The sequence below is a fragment of the Tursiops truncatus genome, chromosome X, assembly GCF_011762595.2.
Source record: "Tursiops truncatus isolate mTurTru1 chromosome X, mTurTru1.mat.Y, whole genome shotgun sequence".
Lineage (NCBI taxonomy): Eukaryota > Metazoa > Chordata > Mammalia > Artiodactyla > Delphinidae > Tursiops > Tursiops truncatus.
In genome coordinates this window covers 28985788-29005916 of record NC_047055.1, presented here as the reverse complement: position 1 = coordinate 29005916, position 20129 = coordinate 28985788, and the positions used below count along the sequence as shown (strand labels likewise).

General features: G+C 43.1%; 1 protein-coding gene across 4 annotated transcripts in view; it reads left to right on the top strand.

The window, feature by feature from the left end:
* LONRF3 (LON peptidase N-terminal domain and ring finger 3) overlaps nt 1-19180 on the top strand; it is a 36724-nt gene extending 17544 nt beyond the window's left edge. For 2 of the 4 annotated variants that reach the window (XM_019949589.3, XM_073799327.1), the window contains 6 exons: nt 4284-4398; nt 6585-6706; nt 8853-9011; nt 9613-9775; nt 10790-10939; nt 14053-19180. In XM_019949589.3, the coding sequence (XP_019805148.1) occupies nt 4284-4398; nt 6585-6706; nt 8853-9011; nt 9613-9775; nt 10790-10939; nt 14053-14208 (865 nt within the window). In that variant the 3' untranslated portion in view covers nt 14209-19180. Of the gene's footprint in view, nt 1-4283; nt 4399-6584; nt 6707-8852; nt 9012-9594; nt 9776-10789; nt 10940-14052 lie in introns of all 4 variants that reach the window. The other 2 variants (XM_033849389.2, XM_073799326.1) reach the window with 2 other exon arrangements.
* Nucleotides 19181-20129: the final 949 nt, after the last annotated feature.

Genomic DNA, 20129 nt, shown 5'->3' with positions numbered 1-20129 from the left:
ATTAGCTAGCTGTGTGACCTTGCACAAGTTCTTTAACTTGTCTGAGTCCTAATTTCCTCAATAGTAAAATGGAGCTAGTCCAATTATTGCCTGTGACTGTATAAAGTTAATTTATATGAAAAACAGTATTGTACACATCCAGGATAGCGAGAGAAATATATTCCATCTGTCCCCAGTCACTTTACTCAGTCAGCCTGAATATAGAAGTGGGTTGAGTATTGAAAGATGATCTATTCTAAGCATCTGAACCTTGAATTATTTCAAAGCAATAATCATGCAGCATCTGTGGCAGCATTCTTGTTTGTGACCACTGAGATCAGGAGCATTTTAATCATAGCTCTTGCTAAGAGTTGCTGTATCCTTCTGTGTCTGTTTCATTCGTCTGCTCATTAATTGTCAGTGTTTGTTGCAATTAATTGGCCAGCTATATCATTATTATTTGTATGTGGATTACATTCTTCAATGAACAAAAGGCTTGAAATTCTCAAGAAAAATCGTTTTGCAGATACAGATTCATCAGTCAGTCTTCATCATTAGCGTCGTCAAGTAATGTATAAAAAGCATTCGGATTCATAGGTCTCAAATTACTGAGGAAATGAGATCATCTGCTTTGGCTGCTTCTAGGAGTTAGATCACAGCAGTAGTTCCCAAAATCAGCCTGCAAATCTCAATTTTGAAAAACACTTTAAATTGTGAAATAGACACAGTGGGAAAGTATGTAAAAATATGAATATATTCTCTTAACAAAATATTGTAAAGAGGATACTCATGGAACCCCTCTCAGCCCAAGAAATAAAACATTGCCAGGACTCCAGAAGCTGCCCGTGTGCCCCTTCCAAAGCATGACACCCCCCCCGACACTGAAACCACTAACTTGACACCTTTGTATGTATCTCTAAACTGTGTAATTTCGTTTTTCCTATTTTTAAAAAAACTTCATATAAGTTGAATTATCCAGAATGGATTCTTTTTCTGTGGCTTCTTTTCCTCAGGATGAAGATTTATCCATGTTATTACATGTAGGTGAAGTTTGTTCATTTTCATTAGTGTATAGTGTCCCATTGTATGAATCGACCAAAATCAGTTATATTCTGGATGGATATTTGGGTTGTTTCTAGTTTAGGGCTATTATGGACAGCGTTACTATGAACAGTTTTTATGTCTGCTGGTGCGTATATAACTCTTTGCCCAGTTTTGATTGGGTTATCTCTCTTTTTCTTACTGACTTGTAGGAGCTCTATGTATGTTCTACATATAAGTCCTTTGTTAGTCACGTGTGCTGCAGATATCTTCTCCCGCTCTGGCTTGCCTTCTTGCTCTCTTAATGGCCCCTTTCGACGCGCTAACAAGTTCTTAAGTTTAATGCGGTAACAATGATCACTCTTTTCATTTACAGTTAGCTTTCTCGTGTGTGTGTCCTGTTTAAGAAATCTTTTTCCCCCCCTGAGGTCAGAAAGATGTTCTATCTTGTCTTCTAAAAGCTGTACTGTTTGCCCTTCACATTTATTTTTACAGCCCACGTGGAATTGCTTTTTGTGTATGGTGTGAGAGGCAGTCCAACTTCTTTGCCGCCTGTGGATAGCCAACTATCCCAGATAGCGTTATTGAGAATGCTATTTATGTATTGAAAATCCTCCCTCTGCTTTGAAGCGCCACACTTGTCATAAATCAAGAATCTGGGTCTCGGTCTATTTCTGGGTTTTCTTTTCTATTCCACGGATCTATTTGTCCTTGTGCTAGTCTTACTCTGTTTTAATCACTATATAGTAAGTTCTGATGTCTGGTAGAGCGTGTCCTCCTACATCGCTGCTATTCAAAAGTGTCTCAGCTCTTCTTGGCCCTTTGCCTTGCCTTATAAAGTTGAGAAATCAACTTGCCAAGTTCCACAAAAACAAACAAACAAGTAAAATAACCCATTGGGGTTTTTATTGGGACTCAGTTAGGTCTTCTTTACTTTCTTTCAATGAAACGTTTACAGTTTCTTTCAATAGACGTCTCATGAACTTTTGTTAGATTTATTCCCGGGCACTCAATTTTCAAAAGCAATTGTAAATGTCACCTTTTCAAAAATGTATTCTCTCATGCTTGTTGCTGGTATATAGAGCTACAGTTGAATGGTGTGTGTGTGTGTGTGTGTGTTTCTCTAGCTTCTTTGCTAATTCTATCAATTCTTATTAATTCTAATAATCATTCTATAGATTCTTTTAGATTTTCTAAGTCCATCATCATACCATTTGTGAATAACAGCAGATTTGGTTTTCCCCTTTTAAGTCCTCAAACTTTTTTTCTCCTTGCCTCAGTACACTGGTTAAGACCTTCATCAAAGAGGTTTTCTGAAAATTAATTTTACTTTTTGACCAATTTAGTAACTAAAATTTATTAACTCGGTTAAACAAATTAACTGCTTTTTAAACAGGTTGATAACATTTAAAAAGTAGAAAACAGTAAATATATGAAAAATCTCTCTCCTAGCCCAGACCTTCATTGGCTTGTTAAAAATATCAAATCTCTGCTCCTCCCCTTGACCTCCTGAATTGTAAACTTTATCCAGTGAGACTTTGCCACGTCTGCGTTTTCAAAGTTCCACCTGGGACTCTGATAATTAGGTTTGGAGACCAATAGAGTAGATTCGCCTACTCAGAGGTTAGTAGGATTGTATAATACAGTGATTCCCAACCCTGGCTACACATTAAAACCACCCCAGGAGCTCGACAAATCCTGATGCCTGGCCCTTACCCTGGACCAACTGATCTGCATCTCTGTAGGTGAGATCCTGGGCCTCTGTAGTTTTTTTAAGTTCCCCAGGTGATGGTGGGAGGGCGGTGGTCTGGGGAGGAGCAAGAGGGAGGGTTTACTCAGGGGCACAAGGAGACACTTGGGGGTGACAAGCATGTTCATTATCTTGGTTGTGGAGGTGGCCCCGTAGGTGTGTGCGTGTGTCAGAACTGCTCAAGCTGTGCGCTTAAAGTATGTGCAGTCTATACCTCTGTGTCAATAATACATCTATAAAGCTATTCAAAGAAAAAGCAACACAGGTGGTGCTCACACACAGCAGGGGTTGAGAATCACTGTTCTAACAGAAAAGGCACACTACTGGAAGGGGAAGTCGTGTACCTTTTCTTTTTCCATGTCATCTGCCAACAGTTGGCTGTGTACTCTTAGATCAACCACTTCATCCCCTCTGGATCTCAGTTTCATTCTGATTGGCGGGTTCGATTTTTTTCTCAAGTACTTTTCAGCTCTGATGCTCTGATTCCTCTGTTCAGCCTGGCTGTGCGGGCCAGGCTGCTGGTGCACCTCCTGGCCACACGAGGGGGCTGCGCAGCCTGCAGCCTCTTCCTCTCAACTGAACACTCTTGTGAGGTCAAAATAGGCTGGTCAGGCGTCTTTCCCTTCTCTCTGTCCTCTTGGTGAGTGCGAGCTCCGCTTCTGAAGCATCATCTTCAGCTGCCCCCATCCAGTGGTCCTGCTGCAGGTGAGCCTTTCTTTAAGCAAAATAAATCCATGAATCTCTGAATGTACAGAACCGCTTTTTAAGAGATCCTCAGATTGCTTTGAAAAAATAGACAGCTCCTGCAAAACAATTAAAATAGGATCTAATTAAAGTATGTGTATACATACACATGTATATATGTATGTGTCTGTCTGTCTATCCATCAGTAAGCACATTAATAATATTAGTCTGTTGTCCCTAGGAAAATGATCCATCCACATAAAAGGCAGTTACGTTTGTTACAGGTGCAATTTTGAGATCCTTCAGGCTGTAAACATTGCTTAGGTGAAAAATGGAATCAAGGTTAGCAAATAAGCCTAGTCTTTTTCCAGTGTAATATGATATAAAGTACTTAAATATGGGAGTGTGTGTTTGTTTATCTATGTGTTTACATATATTCAGGTGAACAGGTTGGCTGAGTATTTTAGAATGGAAGCTATTCAAGACAGCCTGGGCATTCATCTTCATTTCTCTAGGACCTGACAGGGAAAAAAGTGTGGATGCCCTGGAAGAGACTGACTAGAACTAATGTTACAAAATGATCTAGCTATGTCCTAAATTTTAATAAATGCACAATTTAATGCATTTAAATCCAGCTCAGAAATAAAAAGCAAATGCTTTTCTGAACTGCAACAACAGCAGGGGTTTTTTTTTTAAAAAAAAAGGAAAAAGAACCACCCCCGCACATAGAATTTCCCAAATAATACTATAACACCTGAACATTGAATAGCTCTGTCTTTCATGTTTGGTCTGATTGCAGTTTTCTTGCCTTCTGATTCCTAAATTTCAGATTATTCTATGAGCCAGTCACAACACCTTGTGGACACACCTTTTGCTTAAAATGCCTTGAAAGATGCCTAGATCACAATGCGAAGTGCCCACTGTGCAAAGATGGTCTTTCGCAGGTAAAACGTTCTTTCTTTCTTGATTGGGTTAGCTTATTGGGAATTGGGTACGAAGACAGCATCCTATTGGATCCCAAGCCACTGCACTGTGCTAGAGCAAAACACCCCCTCAGACCATTTATTTCTCCTGTCTTAGAGCCACCCCTCCCCTCTCCACAAAGTCCTCCAGGGAAATGAGGCAACATCTAGCTTTTTATGAACTGTCAGTAGTGAAATTAATTTGTGTTGGAAACAAAAGTATCAAAATGATGATAAACATGGATTCTTGTTCTAATCCCATCATGGCACCTGATTCACTATCATGTTGGGTGAATCTTTTGTCCTCCCTGGGCTTGGACCAGATGAGCTCCGATGTCCCCTTATCATCAATGTTTATTCTGTGGTTTGAAGAGATCACTCCCAGGTCCCCAGGAAAACCTCACAGACCTTCATTGTGGTCCTTGCCCCACTCCTCAGCTGCCACTGTACTTATTAGCAGACATTTGTCTGCTGGAAAATCTCTGGGGCTTCCAGATTCTCTAAAATGAATCACCCAAACTGCCACCTTTGTCTTTCAAATGGACTTGCTGTAATTTTCTATAGCACAAGCAGATGTGGGCATCCGTCTTGTCCCCCCACCCCAGGGACTTGTGTACCATACTTTACAATCAGTATAAATGTTCCTTGACCCCTGTCATCCCTGAGGAGAGGTTGGAGATGATGCAAGACTACCTCTAGGTGAATGTAGATCCAGAGGAGTCATGTGTCAAGCTTTCCCAACACCCCAACATTTAAATTAAGGGAAGGGAGTGCAATAATCATCCAGGATAGCCCTGAGGCTGTGTATTGGGCTGCCGGGCAGGGTCAGTGTCATATCTGGCCTAGGTGAAGAGGTGGTACTTGCTGTCCTGATTGTAGGTGAGAAGCCCATGGTCCTTATACTTCAATAATACATTGGTGGTGTGGCAACACTACAACATTCAGATTAACAGAAAGAAGGAAAATCTACCGTTAAAATTTTAGTATGTACCTTTACTGGGTTTTTGTTTCAGCATCAGCGGAGGAGTCACCTCCCTCTTGGGGAGGCTACCTCCTGAGTCATTGCTTTTCCCCAAAGACTGGGACTGGTCAAAGCAGCCGGTTTTTCTGCAGCCAGGCAATGGCAGTGGCTGAGAAGGCATCGTGGAGGCAGAGGCTGTGAGGTCCTGGACTTAGGGGCTAGAAGATATTCCCATCTATCTCTGTGTCTTCGCACAGGGTCACACTTGCACCATTTTCCAGAGAGAGAAATATCTTATTCCGATCACGTTCACTGCGGAATAGGCAGACGTAGCCCGTACCGGGAAAGGAAAAAATGTCTGAAGCCTGCCGTTTTGTACTCAGGAGCTCCCCCTGCTGGGTCTGTGTGGCTGGTTTCCATAGCCAGCAGTTCTCTGCAGATGTTTTCTTTCCCATTGCCTGGTTCACACAAACACCCACTCCTTGCAGATCCCTGGATATGCACGGACTAGGGGTGTTTGGGAGGAGAGTAATAGTGACGATTGACAACTGAGCCCGAGTTAGGTTATGAAATCAGGGTTTATAACATAAATCCAGTGATACCTAGACGGTATAATAAAAAAAATAGGCAAATGAAATCACCAGTATAGCTTTTCTTTTTAAAACTAAAGTTAGAGGAGAAAAAACTATGTATAATATATAGACTTGAAATATCCCGAAGCCCAAGCACTGGGGTGGGGTTGGGGGTGGGGCACAGCAGGAAAGGATCAATAATTGAAAATTGCTTTTTAGTTCCCTGAACCTTTTGACCACGGACTTTCAGCATATCCCAGATGGAGACCATTTCTGGGAGCTTATAAACGCAATAATCAGAAAAAGGAAAGGAAAGGATTTTCTCCCTTTTTTGACAAGAACATGATCTCAATCAATTTCAGCGTTGTAGGAAAGCTATGACATTTTTAAAACTCCATTGCAGGTCTTTTCCCCTTTTTAAAATAATTTTTCTAATTATAAAAGTAATTCATTGCATGTGGGGTTTTTTTTAAGCTAAACTCTAACCTCCAGAGAATATATACATTATGATAGTATCAGCTGGGTCTAAATTACTCCAGTATGTGGGACATTTAACTGTTCTACTGATTACATCAGAAGTGGTTTGTGTTTTTCTGTTGACTGCATAATATCTAATTGCCTTGTTCCCCGTATAGTGCTTGGCATCAAGAAAATACAGTAAAAATGTCATAATGGAAGAGCTAATAGCTAAATTCCTGCCAGAAGAACTCAAGGAACGAAGAAGGCTTTATGAAGAGGAAATGGAAGAACTTTCTAAGTATGCATACGCACATTGCTGTTTTCAGTTTCACTCATACCAGGTCATAGAACTGAAAGTGTACATTCCCTCCTAACTCCTCATTTAGTGATACCATGTTGGTAGCTTGAAATTGGCCACAGTGAGAGTATTTAACACCACAGAAATTGGCAAATGCTGTAACAAGGGCTTACCCGCTCCATCCTCAGAAAGCGAGTTGTTCAATTACCAGCACCCACTGAAGAAACCTAAGCCGAACCACTGACCAGGTCACATATTGGCACTAGTAACTGGGTATCACGGATACCAAATTATTGGAATAATTTAATCAGGGGGGCTTAATGAAGTGCAGTTGACCCTTAAACAACATGGATTTGAACTGCGCGGTTCCACTTATACGTGGGTTTTTTTCAGTAGTAAATATTATAGTCCTACACTATCTGATCCGTGGTTGGTTGAATCCACGAATGCAGAACCGCGGATACAGAGGAACTTCGGATACCGAGGGCGACTCTAAGTCATATGCTGATTTTCAACTGGGCAGAGGGTTGGCGCCCCAACCCCCGTGTTGTTCAAGGGTCAGCTGTATCCAGAAGACGGTTTTCAGGTACATAAGGAGGTTCTGTGAGGTTAAGAACTTTGATATCAGCCAGACCTGGGCTTATGATGCAGTTTTGCCACAAAGTGAGTATACTTCATGACCCTAGGCAAGTCACTTACCGTCTCTGGGCCTCAGTCTCCTCATCTGTAACTTGGGGATAATAACAGACTTGGACTTGTTATGAAGATCAAATGAGCTAGTGCATAGTAAGCACTTACTAAAAGCAATAGTAAGAATGCTGCTTGTTATTATGCTTCCTCTTCCATCACAGGTATTGTGAGAGGTAGAGAGTAGGGGTGGAGAAAGAAGTGAGGCTCCAAGCTCTCTGCCTGGCCGGAAGAACAACTCACCTAGCAGAAAAAGCAGGAAGGAAATCACTGATTTCTGTCTCTCATACTGCTGACCCCCCATCTCCCCATCCCTGGTGGGATTCTCACAGCATTCTGGGGGCAAAGTTCCCGACGGCAAAAGCTGTTCTGGATTTATGCTCACCCTGTAGAGAACATTTCTAAACTGCCACCAGTTCGTTTGTGCCTCTCACTTTGAATAACACGCTGTGCTGGGGAGCCAGAAATGAAATCGTTCTTTGCTCATTAACATATTAGATCTACTCAAGGCATCTTTATCTTTATTTCTGATTCTTAAGTTCTCCTTGAGTCTCTCTGGGCCCTCTTCTCAAATACCATTTAATGTCTGATTAACAAACACTGGAATATACTAGGTGGATTTCTCTTAAAAGGGAATCCTAAATTTAATCCTTTTGAGATTTGGGCAAATGATCTTATATATCTATTGGTAAGTTTATGTTCAGATGTCCCTGTTGGATTTACTAGACAAATAAAATAACAGTGATCCAGGAGGAGCTGGCCCGATTGGTGGTTCCCCATCAGGCCATGTGTCTGAGTCTTCGTGGGCACATGTTGAGAGGCAGACTCGTAGGTGTCGATTTCAGAGCTACTGCACCAGTGTCTCTGGGGGGGTGCAGTGGCCTGTTGCCTGCGTTTAAGGGCCTCCGGTGATTCTGATGCACACACCGGAGTGTTTGAACATCACTGGGCTAGATTACTCTTGCCTCTCCACTGCTCCCTCCTCCTCCCAGCTGGGCCTGCCATGCAGATCCTCTGGGGGCTTTGCAAATATGTGAGATGTTCACGGGGGTCTTGCAGAGATTTTCCCACCATTCCTCTGGAGAGCTGGGTCCACTTTTACCACCCTTCCCCATACTGCCAACAAGACACCTGGAGAGATTGCTTGGAGTGGAGAGCATGAAAGAAAGAAAGAATAATATGAGGTATAACTATCACCGACAATGTTAAGGTACTAGAGAACTTCATTACCCAAATTAGAATGTGTAGAATGTCAGTTTTAATCGTAGCCCTTAGGCTAACCTGTGCACCGGATAATGGGATTCAGCCCACAGCGCCAGATGCATTTTAGTATTTTTTATCAGTCTCAACCTGATGTCTCCTTGCCTTCCTGCGGGGGAACCACATGGTGAAATTTGACCAGCCTTTCTGTGTTCTGCTTCAACGCTGTGAGATGCATGTCCTTTGCTCTTCCTGACAGCTTAAATAAGAACGTGCCTATTTTCGTGTGTACCATGGCATATCCCACGGTTCCTTGTCCCCTGCACATCTTTGAGCCTTGTTACCGTCTGATGATTCGTAGATGCATTGAGACAGGCACACGACAGTTTGGCATGTGCCTTGGAGATCCTGTCAAAAGGTAAGTGAGGAGCTATGCAAGTAAAGGGAGGTTGGGTGGAAAGGGTTTTTTGTTTTACTTTGGGGCCCTCCCAGGAGCATTTGTAAGGATCAGGGTCCCTCTGGCCCCTAGTTTACCGTGTGAGAGGCTGCCTGTTTAAAGGAACCCCAGGATCAACCTTTTGTTAAACAGGTGGTATATAGTCTAAAACGTGTTTTATAAGAGTGTGGTCCCTGGAGTCAAACTGCCTGGGTTCATATTCTGGCTCCATCCTTGGAGCAAGTTTGACTTCGGGCCAGTTACTGAACCTTCGGTGACTCAGTTTCCTTATCTGTAAAGTGGGTACAATAATAGTGCCTACCTCGTTGGGTTTGTTGGGAGGATTGGTGAGTTAATAGTGCACATATGAGCACAGTACAATAAATGGTAGCAGTTACACGTTAAAATTTTTTCTCATACAGGCACTGCCTGTGGTGTTATTGCAGCTATAGACCCTGGGACAGGCAAGAAGGCAGAAGTCCCTCAAGGCCCAACATGGGGTTATAAAAATGGGGGGAGGTGCGCAGGCCAGGGAAACAGCTCATCAAGAATTTACTTTCTTGAGTCCATTCCCCATAAACAGGTTTGCGGAATATGGCTGCATCCTAGAGATCAGAAATGTTCAGTTCTTTGCTGACGGCCGCTCAGTGGTCGACAGCATAGGCAAGAGACGCTTCAAGGTCCTCCATCAGGGCCAGCGGGATGGTTACAACACAGCTGACATCGAATACATTGAAGACCAAAAGGTGAGGGTGGTCAGTGCCACGAATCCTGAAGCCAAGCTAGCCCCGTAGCTTGGCAGACCAAGATGATTGCAGAAGGATTTCTGGGCATGGATGGGGGCCTTGGGATTGCTCACCGATTTGCTGCTGCCACACTGAATGCTGCCAGGCTGCTGTTCGATTGTGGAATGGCAGTGATTGCGCCCCTTGTCTGGGCTTTCCCCGCTTAGTTGCTGATTTATATTCATGCATAAGAGATGCCAAGCCAGGCCAACCCTGGGGCCCATTCAGCATAGGAGTTAGGTCTCTGCCAGGGATACCAAGATCTGGAGCTGGATCTATACATATGTATTTTATTTTTTGCTTTATTTATATCTTAAACCTTTTTCTTTTGAGATAATTGTAGATTCACATGCACATGTCTATTTTTAACTGTGCAGCCTGGCCAAGAGCCCTTCCCAATAATCCATCATCCCATAAGGCAGAAAGATGACATGTCCAGTTAATCCTTGGTTTTCTGAACTAACGGGTAGAAGAAGAGGTAAATAATCCCATAAGTGTTTATATTTACATTCACTACATAGTACAAGATTAATAAACATTTGCTCAACGAATAAATGTATTTGACATGGAAGATAAAGTTACATACAGAGACACAGACACTGCTCCCTCTCTTCCCGGGGAGCAGTGGGAAAGCAGATGTTTAAACAATGAAAAGGAGAGAGGCGTGAACAAGCACAACCTAGTTTAACAGCACACCTCCACTCAGGCCAGTTAGCATCACTGGTTTTCTATATGTCTGGCTGTTTCAGCTCATTTACCCAGCTGAACCTTTCTCTGTCCTCCACCCTCAGCAATACTTACACACAGTCCATCCTCTGGCTGAGGAACCTTTCACACGCTACACAGGAGAAAGCCAGAAGCGTGAGTCTTCCCGTAGGATGACAGGCTGGATGCTCAGATAGGCAGGTGTCGAAAGGGGCTCTAGGCATGAGGGAGAAGGTACAGAATGCTTCACTTCCACTTTGATACTTTCAGGTTCAAGGAGAGGATTGTGCTGAGCTCATGGGATTACATAACTGTGTCTATGAGCAAGCGTCGTCATGGTTTCATTCACTCAAATCATCTCTGAAGAATCGGATACTCAATCATTTTGGTCCAATGCCAGAGAAAGATGCTGATCCCCAGGTATATAAAAATGTCTCTTTGTAATCAGTCACCCCCTCCAGATGAGAGAGCCTGGGGTTTGTGATTAGATGCGTGTGTGGTTTCCACCCAGCAAATTTAGCGTAGAGAGGAAGATGGATCCGAATCGGTCTTGTTCGGCTGGGCAGTAGGCATCATGGGTAAGAACAAAAGGACCCCACATCAGAACTGGAGGAGCTAAAGTAAAGCAGTAGGAACTTGGATCCAAGATAGGTTTTAAGAGATTAGTTAAGTGAGAGGATGGGAACACAGGCACCATCAACAGAAGAACCTTTAATTGTGAGTCCAGATTCCCACCATGATGATGTGTTAGGCTGACAGGATTCACAAAAGGCCAGGCTTAAGAGAAGGGTACCTAGGGAGCTGAGACCAAAGGCTGCCACTTCCTGGAGGCTTCATAACTCTCTCCCTGATTGCTGCAGGAGCAAGGAGTGAGGAGCTAGGGCCAGCCGCCTTACAGGCTTCCAACTGCAGGATCACAGAAACCTTTCACCCCCAGGTCCCTCCACGCTTAGCCCTGCAGGTCCAGACCCCTGCCATTGTCCTCATCAGGGATGAACAAGTTTTCCTGAGACAACTGACCCAATCCTTAAATTTACCCTTGGCTGAGTTATACTAGAAAAGAGTTCATTAGATTCTACTGGATCAGTCTATTTCCCGGAGGGACAGGTCCATTTGAGAGATCAAGCTGCAGATCTGGAGCTCTCCAGGAAAGTGGAGATAGTTAAGTTTCACCAAGCTTTGTTTGCCTGGTGTACGTCAGGGAATACTCTCTCTAGGACAAGGCTGGAGATATCCTAGTCAAATATTTTCCCCCCATCACCTTTCCACATTCTGACCTGGTTCCTGCATAATCGCCTCCATAACTTCCTTGATTCTTTCCCTGTACTCATTCCTGACTTTATCACAATAGTAAAATAGAATATGTATATTCTGACTTCCATGCCAAAAAACTGGTCCTCCTTACCTCTCTAGCTGTGTGACCTCGGCTAAGTCCTTTCCCCTTTCTGACTTTTCCGCCCATCTCTGAAATGAGGGAGGTAGACAACGAGGTCTCTAAAGTCCCTTCTTCCTCTTGCATTCCGACGCTGTAAAACACCAGTCTGTTCCCTAATGCGCTGCAGTGTCTTGGTTTCTCCGGGCCGCAGAGGTGGCTCCTTTTCCCGCCCCCATTCAAAGGCATCGTGAATGTTGGAGGGAGAAAGGCCATTGCTTCCAGATGATCCAGCTCCTGGCTCTGGGCCACTGTGACTCAGGACTACGGCAGAGCTCTGAGAAACCTCATGGTCAAGCTGAATGTTCCCCTTCACCTTCTGGAAAGCATTCTCCCCTAGTCAGGCAGAAGATAGCGATCAGCAATGGTAACAGCATCTTCCACAAGACAAAACACAGGTGCCACTGTGTGATTCATAAGGGCTCAGTGACACAGAAAGCCGAAATCTTGGGTTTCATTTCACGTCTTATTAGGACTGTTGCTTTGGCAGCCGCAGCAGCAGAAAAAATAAAACCCATCCAGTTTGGTCGAGTCAGTGCTGTAGCCCCAGTGGTCCCATTAATAAGAATGTTCTAAGCCTCTGCAGGAGGTTTCTTAGGAACCACCACACGTGTTCACATCAGCTTAAACATCTTTGTTAATGATCCTGGGAAATACGGTTCAGGATATGGCAATCTAACATTCAGAACTCATCATAGGAGGGATAACACGTTACAGACTGCAGCGAGGGACAAAAAGAATCCAAATGGAGCTAGAGGCACAGAGAAGCAAAGAGGCAGTGAAGGTTGTGGGAGAATCAGGTGACCAGTTTGGAAGCAAACAATCCCGCGTGTAGAATGTGGTTCTCTGCGGTCCTAAAGCCAACCTTCTGAAGGGTGTGGGCAGAAAGCTCATTCGGGGCTTAGTAGGAAATTAAGTCACCAATGTCTGCAACGTGTACCTGGGACGCTGCTGACACACAGAATTTTGGTGCAGGATCACTGTAGGATAGGAAAGCTCTTTATTAGAGGAATCCTGGGATGGAATATATTTCTATGTGACTGTGTTTTCCAATTGGAATTTTTGCAAAGTGGGATCGCTGTGCTTTGGGGCTGTGAATCATAGGCTCTGGTTTTAGGGGAGAAGCTAGCCGTGGCCCCGTTTAGTGAGCTGGCATATGTGGACTCTGTTGCCTTCAGCCAGAAACAGGGAAATGGAGGTAAGAGACATGCAAAGCCTAAGGGGTCATGAGAACTGAAGACCCATATGCTCTATGCATCAGGCCAAAGGGCCTAAACAGAATCTAAGAGGTGGAAGAGGCTGAGTAGCTGTCTCTCAGTATCCATGGGGGTTTGGTTCTAGGAGGCCCCATGGATACCAAAATCCCTTCTATAAAATTATGTAGTGCAATGAGTACAGTCAGCCCTCTGCATCTACAGGTTTCACATCTACAGATTCAACCAACCAGTTTTGATCCATAGTTGGTTGAATCCATGGATGTGGAGGGCCGACTGTAGTAGATAGTTCGGCTTGTAAAATCACACTGGCTAGAAGGTATGGTGTATTCGTTAGGAAACTGATGTGTTTGCTTTAATCACTACCAAAAATAACTGTAGCTTAAACTAGATAGAGAGTGTAAGTCATAGAGATGGAGGGCTGGGGCACCCCTGTTCCGTGATATCATTCAGACCCAGGCTCCTTCCTGACAAAGCCCTTTGAGTGTTGCCCTCATCCTCCTGATGGAAGAAGACTGATCATCAGCATGTCTGTGTTCTAGCTAGGGGAAGGGGAGACAAAGAGGAAATGAGGGCGCATGCCCCTTTCCCAGAGCATGGCCTAGAAGTCACACTTACCACTGCCTTTTACATCTCCTTAGCCAGGACTTTGTCTTATGGCCTCACCTAGCTGCAAGGGAGGCTGAGAAACGTAGCCTTCCCACCCCCACCCCCTGGGTGGCTGTATGCCCAGCTAAGATAAAGGGAAATAGAGATGGGGGGTAATTAGCAGTCCTTGCCACACACGGAAGCAGTTCCACCTGGGATGTTTCCTGGCAACTTTGGAAGCCTACAGGCTAGGATCACCTCCACAGGAATAAGACGAACCCATTGCGTTTCTCTTGCAGATCAACCCCAATGGCCCGGCCTGGTGCTGGTGGACATTAGCGGTTCTTCCACTGGAAAGCCGAGCTCAGCTCCCGTTCCTAGCCATGAGGTCCCTAAAGGATAGACTGAACGGTATTCGGCGAGTCCTGGCCTTTATATCCCGAAACCAAAACTAGTGAGTGGATTGCTGAAAAGGAGCTCCCACGCTCCCCTCACCACCATGGGGGAGTCGTCTTGTAAATACACCTAACTGCAATAACATCTTAGAAGGAAGCATCAAACAGAGGCATTAGCGTGCTATTGATCAGAAAGAGATTAAGTAGAAAGACCAAAAGAATGTGATCTGTTTGAAACTTTCTTTCTTAAGATGCTTCTTGACATGCTGCACAACTACATGCACAGCAGAGGTTGTTTAAGAGCCCAGAAGAAAAAAAATTTTTTTTTGATTTTGACGTAAAATTTTCTCAAAGTTTAAAGTGATTTTGCTTTAATTTTCTGTCTTTCATAGACGAATGACTGTGTGGTTGAAATGTGATGCCCAGTTACTAATCATGTTGCTGCATTATTTCACTGACTTTTGAGGTGTCATTCCAAATGGTTCATATTTTATATAGCGTTGTGTAAAGTAATGTTCATACTTCCTTCTGTATTAATAATTTATTTTCTGCACTACCATATCCTTTTTTTCTACATGTATGTTTGTAACTATTTAAGTGTGCATTACTGAAAAATACTGCTTTATTTATTGATGTGGTTTACCATGTACCTAGGGGGAAGTAACAATACTAGAAACGTGCAATTTTTGCTTTAACAGTTTTTGCTACATTTGATCCCAGTTCTTGAACCATTTTTGTATCTATCCAATTGGATGCTTAAAGGAAGTTCAGAATCATGCCAAGATCATCTATCCTTACAGATTCTATTTTGCTTTCAGTTTGAATCCAACAATATAAAATACTTAAGGGATTTGGCATAGGTTGTGGAATAAGCCAGGGTACAATAAAAGTAATCCATTTTCTATGTGTCATACAGAGCCAGGATGAAGGAATTATTTTCCTGGAATCAAGAGATGAATTAGAGGAGTGTCTTCTATTACAATCTCTTATAGGCATTTATTTCAGCAATCTAATTACATCTTAATTTCTCCCCAGGGCAGTTAGTAATGGGACTTTCAGGCAGGATAATACTTAACCCTTCAGAGGTAATGGTTTTCAGTCTGGCGTGTCACAGCCATGCCCAGCTAGCCTCCATACCTCACCTCTTCTCAGGGTTCTGAGGATCAGGGCCTGGCTAGCGTGTGTGCAAACACTTGATGAAGGACGGTTCATTATTAAAAGTGTAAAGAAGCCAGGAAAGAGGGTAGAACCCTTTAAGAAACCCTCAAACTATCTTTTTGGCTTTTAAATCTTTTCAAAGGAAGCAATTAATCCATGATTTTATCTAAACACGGTCTTTCCTCCTCACTGAGATGGGCCAAAGATTTCAATACAGGGGAAGAATAGTGGTAAAGGGGGTAAGAGTGAGGTCTTGTTTAGCTTGCTTAGTGCCAGTTTGATTTCTTTAGTGCCAGGACAACCTGAAAACAGGAGTGTTATAATGACAGAGTGAAAAGATTAGGACAGCGAAGAAGTGAATCGTGTTGTTCCTACCTTCACGCAAATTATCCTCCCCCCATGTGACTCTGGACAGCTGCAGTGCGAGACTCCCACACAGCCCATCCACTCCGTTCCCGCTAGAGGTTAATGCCTCACGTGATCAGTCTGGCTTCTTCCATCACCACCTGTGGCCAGAAACAGAAAAGAGAGAATGAGATGATCCAGGCAACCAAAAAGAGATTCATGTAAGCAGAAACCAAATAACCTTTTCTGCACCTTCTTAATGAACACCGTGTTGTCAGAACATTATGTTACCAGGTTTGATGTTTGGAGCCCAGCTGGGCTGGTAAAGAATGGAAGCATAGGTGTGGTTACTGCCTAAGCAAACTCTACAAGGCTCAGGTAGGAGGAAATGAAAGGCTCCCTCTCCCACCTGGTGCCCAACCATGTGGTCATAACACAGTCCTAGGACAGTAATTTCCTACTGTCTAGTGTAAATGCAAGAAAGAAAAGGGTCATAAGTGTCTTGGATTGCTAGATGTGTTACTTTTGTGATTTCACTTTTTCTGAGCACCAGTTTGTCAACTAGCAAGTGGTGGGGATAAATACTGCATGTAGGGTTCTTATAACATTACATGAGATAATATATATACATCACTTAGCATAGTGCCTAGCACGTAGGAGTCATTCAACAAATAGTAGCTACGATTAGATTATTCATAGTTACAAATATCATCAGGGGACTACATTGGCATAAAACCCTGCCTTTACACACAATACCCATTTCCAATTCCTTTAAACTTGGTTGGGGGAATCCACACCTCTGATTTTCAGACCATAACTTGATGAAATATTTACATGTAATGCCTTTGAGAGTCAAGTCTGTTTGGGAAAATGAAAAGACTGGAAAACAAATTAGGGTCAGAGATAAGGGAGAATCCCATACCAGCAAATTTTTGCTCTTTCAAGAGGGCTAAAAATTAGTGTTGTTTGGAGGTCTAGAATTTCTGATATAACGAAAGCCTTAAGTTCTAGCTCCATTAGAATAACCATCTCATCACTTCCTGCTCTCCAAAATGTATAAAATTCCACATCATAGAATATTTCGCGTTGATAAGAGAGGACCTAACTCCAGCAAATGTAGCTTGGCTAGGCAGAATTGCACTTTTCTCTCAGTAGCCTGGATACATATTTGGACTGTTTTACAGCAAGCTTTTGTTTCAGTAGTGGTGGGAGGCAAAGTGCAAGGCTAAGCCTTGGCTTTCTTTGATATGTACTTGAATGGGGTAATCAATTGGACATGACTATTTCACTGCTTGTAAATTGATTTTGCTGCAGAGCTTGGGAATAAAGAGTATATACAGGAAAAACATAAAGTTAAATCTAGGCCAGAAGGACAAGACTTCCCCCTTGGTAGTTAGTGCCATTTATTCAGCTAATTTTCCTGTTTATTGTGATTTACCTAGTCTTTTCCTAGTAGGTTATTTTCTGTGTGTGTGTATGTGTGTGTGTGTGTGTGTGTGTGTATATAGATGTGTGTGTGTGTGTGTGTGTATATAGATGTGTGTGTGTGTGTGTATATAGATGTGTGTGTGTATATATATATATATATATATATATATGAGTGTGTTTGTGTATATATGTACATGTGTGTATATATATTAGGTACCAAGCAGACATTATGCCTTTCTGCTTCGTACTGTACTATTGCTGCTAGCTAATAACCAGCAAAATGTAGAAAATGAAAAATGATAAAACTAATTTTCTGTAGACAACTTGGAGAAAAGAGTGCTTGCTCCTTACTCAGTGGGGTAGAGAACTGACTGTGTCAACAGTTTGCCTTTTCTGAAGGCCGACTGCTTCTAGCCCCTTGCTGCTGCAGCATGCTGGGACTCATGGAATCACTGCACATGTGGCCCTTCCAGTTCTGCCTGTGGAGCCGGACTGGGCTCAGATAGTCCCATGTCGCTGGCTGTTGGAGCAGTGGAGCTCTGAGGCTGGTTCACAGCACTCAGAAGTCTCTTACTGTCAATAGATCGCATACTGTTGATAGACTGGAACCCGCTGGGGTCTGTGTTTCCCCTCACCAACCCCATTTCCAAGATGGGAGTTTTATTCAGGGACTCATTCCTTGAGTTCCCAACATGTTGACTTTGCATCCATTTCTGTTTCCTAAGGCAGAATCATAGCAGAGATATGTAATCGAGATGCAAATAGAAGGCAGCCCAAATAAGGGAAAAGGACAGATTTTCAGCCCATTCTTGGGCTTGAGGAATGAGGTTTTGATTTGATAGAAGACAGTTCTGAGAAGCAGCCAGCTGCATGGGCTGCAATTTGTGGCCTTTCCTGAGTGCAGAAAGAAGGAAAAGGAGCCAAGTAAAATGTACACGTTTGGTTCCTCTTAGAATGATAGCTCCCACTGTTCGACTATTTAATAATCTGGATTATGCACATCCAGAGGTGAAATGAAGACATTTTCCTTTACAAATGGGTATTTTCAAATGAGCTAAATTAACCTTGAGAGAGAAGTGCCTGTAATCTCTGTTCCTGGTGTCATTTTCAAGCTTTTGCTTCGTGACTGTGTAGCCATTTAAAGTTTACAAAGCAACACTGTAGCTTATGCATCATTTTAAAACTTGCTTGACATTTATCTGTAGTCAAAGCAAAAATAATAAACAACAACAAAATCAAAGGAGAGCAAATAGTTCAATGTGGCATCGTAAGCTTATTAGATAAACTAGTTCCGTCATTTTATGCAGTTCTCAGTAATGCCAGGATTAAAATATCCAGCAAGCCATTTAAACAGTGGCAAATGTGTCTTTGTGTTTGTAATTCCAGTTGTTTGTTAAGCAGCCATTTTACTCTTGCACTGTAATGAGCTGAAAGGGGAATTAAGATAATGCTTTTTTTTTCTTCCCATATTGCTATTCAACTACCTCTATATGCTTGATGTCTCTTTAGGGTCTTCTTTCCTCTAAATCTGTACAAAAGAAGTTTCAGCTCATCTATGTTGTAATAACAATGTGATATAGACAGTCTTTGTGAAAGCTTGTTGTTCATTAAAAAATGTTTCCTGTTGTCTCACTTTGTATCTAACACAACTCTACCCATACTTTAGGGCAAGAATTGCCCAAATAACTTCAGCTTTTTGTTTTTTTTTTTTTTTACGTGGGCCTCTCACTGCTGTGGCCTCTCCTGTTGCGGAGCACAGGCTCCGGACGCGCAAGCTCAGCGGCCATGGCTCACGGGCCCAGCCGCTCTACGGCATGTGGGATCTTCCCGGACCGGGGCACGAACCCGTGTCCCCTGCATCGGCAGGCGGACTCTCAACCACTGCGCCACCAGGGAAGCCCAGTATCTTTTTGATGGAAGCTGAATAGAAAGGAAAGGGATCAGAACATCTATTTTGTTCTTGTTCCTATTGGTTGTAATACATTTGACCAGGAGATCTTCCAAGGAAATAGACCTGCACTCAGAAAGCAAGCTCTTATGTACGTGACAGTGAGGCAGGTGTGAACTGATTAAACTAATTGTTTAAAAATGCACCAGAAAAGCTTGTTGTTACTAATTATATTGAACCTTTTTGCTAATAATCTGCCCCTACTTTATTTGTCAATCCATTCATATATTGAGTTTGCTTAAAGCAGAGCGCACTACCTACTCTGTTTTCTTTGGCATGATAAAATGTTCATGAAAGCAAATTACACGTTTTATTTCAATTAAATGGTTTCTCAACAATAGGCTAAAGCTAAGGCCCACAGCATGAACCCTTTGACAGGAAAATTGGTAAAACTGACTAGGGCAATGAGCAGTGTCGACTGAGCTGACTGTGGCACGAGAGCTTCAGCAACATCTCACCTCCTTTACGGTACAGATGTTAGGCTCGTGCCATTGAGGACTTCACACAGGTTCTATTTTACCACTGAAGAAAAAAAGACATAGGAGTAAAACAATTAAAAAAAAAACAAAATGATAGAACACTCCACTTGGGCCTGACCTTGTTCTTTGTAACAGGATCTTTCGGGTAGTTGAGAAAAATCAGAACTCCTGCCAACCAGGGCCCAAAGGGGACGCTTGGCTCTGTTGGACTTCGCCCTTCTGTGCCTCGTCTGCTACTGTCTGGTTCTCATGAGATAGAGCACACGCTGGCCAAAGGCACGATCTTCCCTCCGAGGCAGTTCTTCTGCCCAGAATGCCTGCCTAATCCTTTCTGGAGAACTGGATTGGATCATCGAAAAAGAAGGTCTTGTTTGAGCAAAGCCAAAGCCAACACTTGCTGCTTCCTCTCCTCTGGGATCCACCCTTTTGAGTTCTCCAGGGCCAAAGATGCCTCCCTAGAAGGAACTCCCAGTCTCAAAATAAGATAGGAGCAAGAGAAGGGAAGGATAAATGCCCTAAATCCACAGGCTCTCAGATGTTTAAACATTTCCTTCCCCTCTTATGTTTTATGAGTTCTTAACTCCAGGAGGGGCTGAGGTGGGATGGGAAGGGGGTGGTGTCAA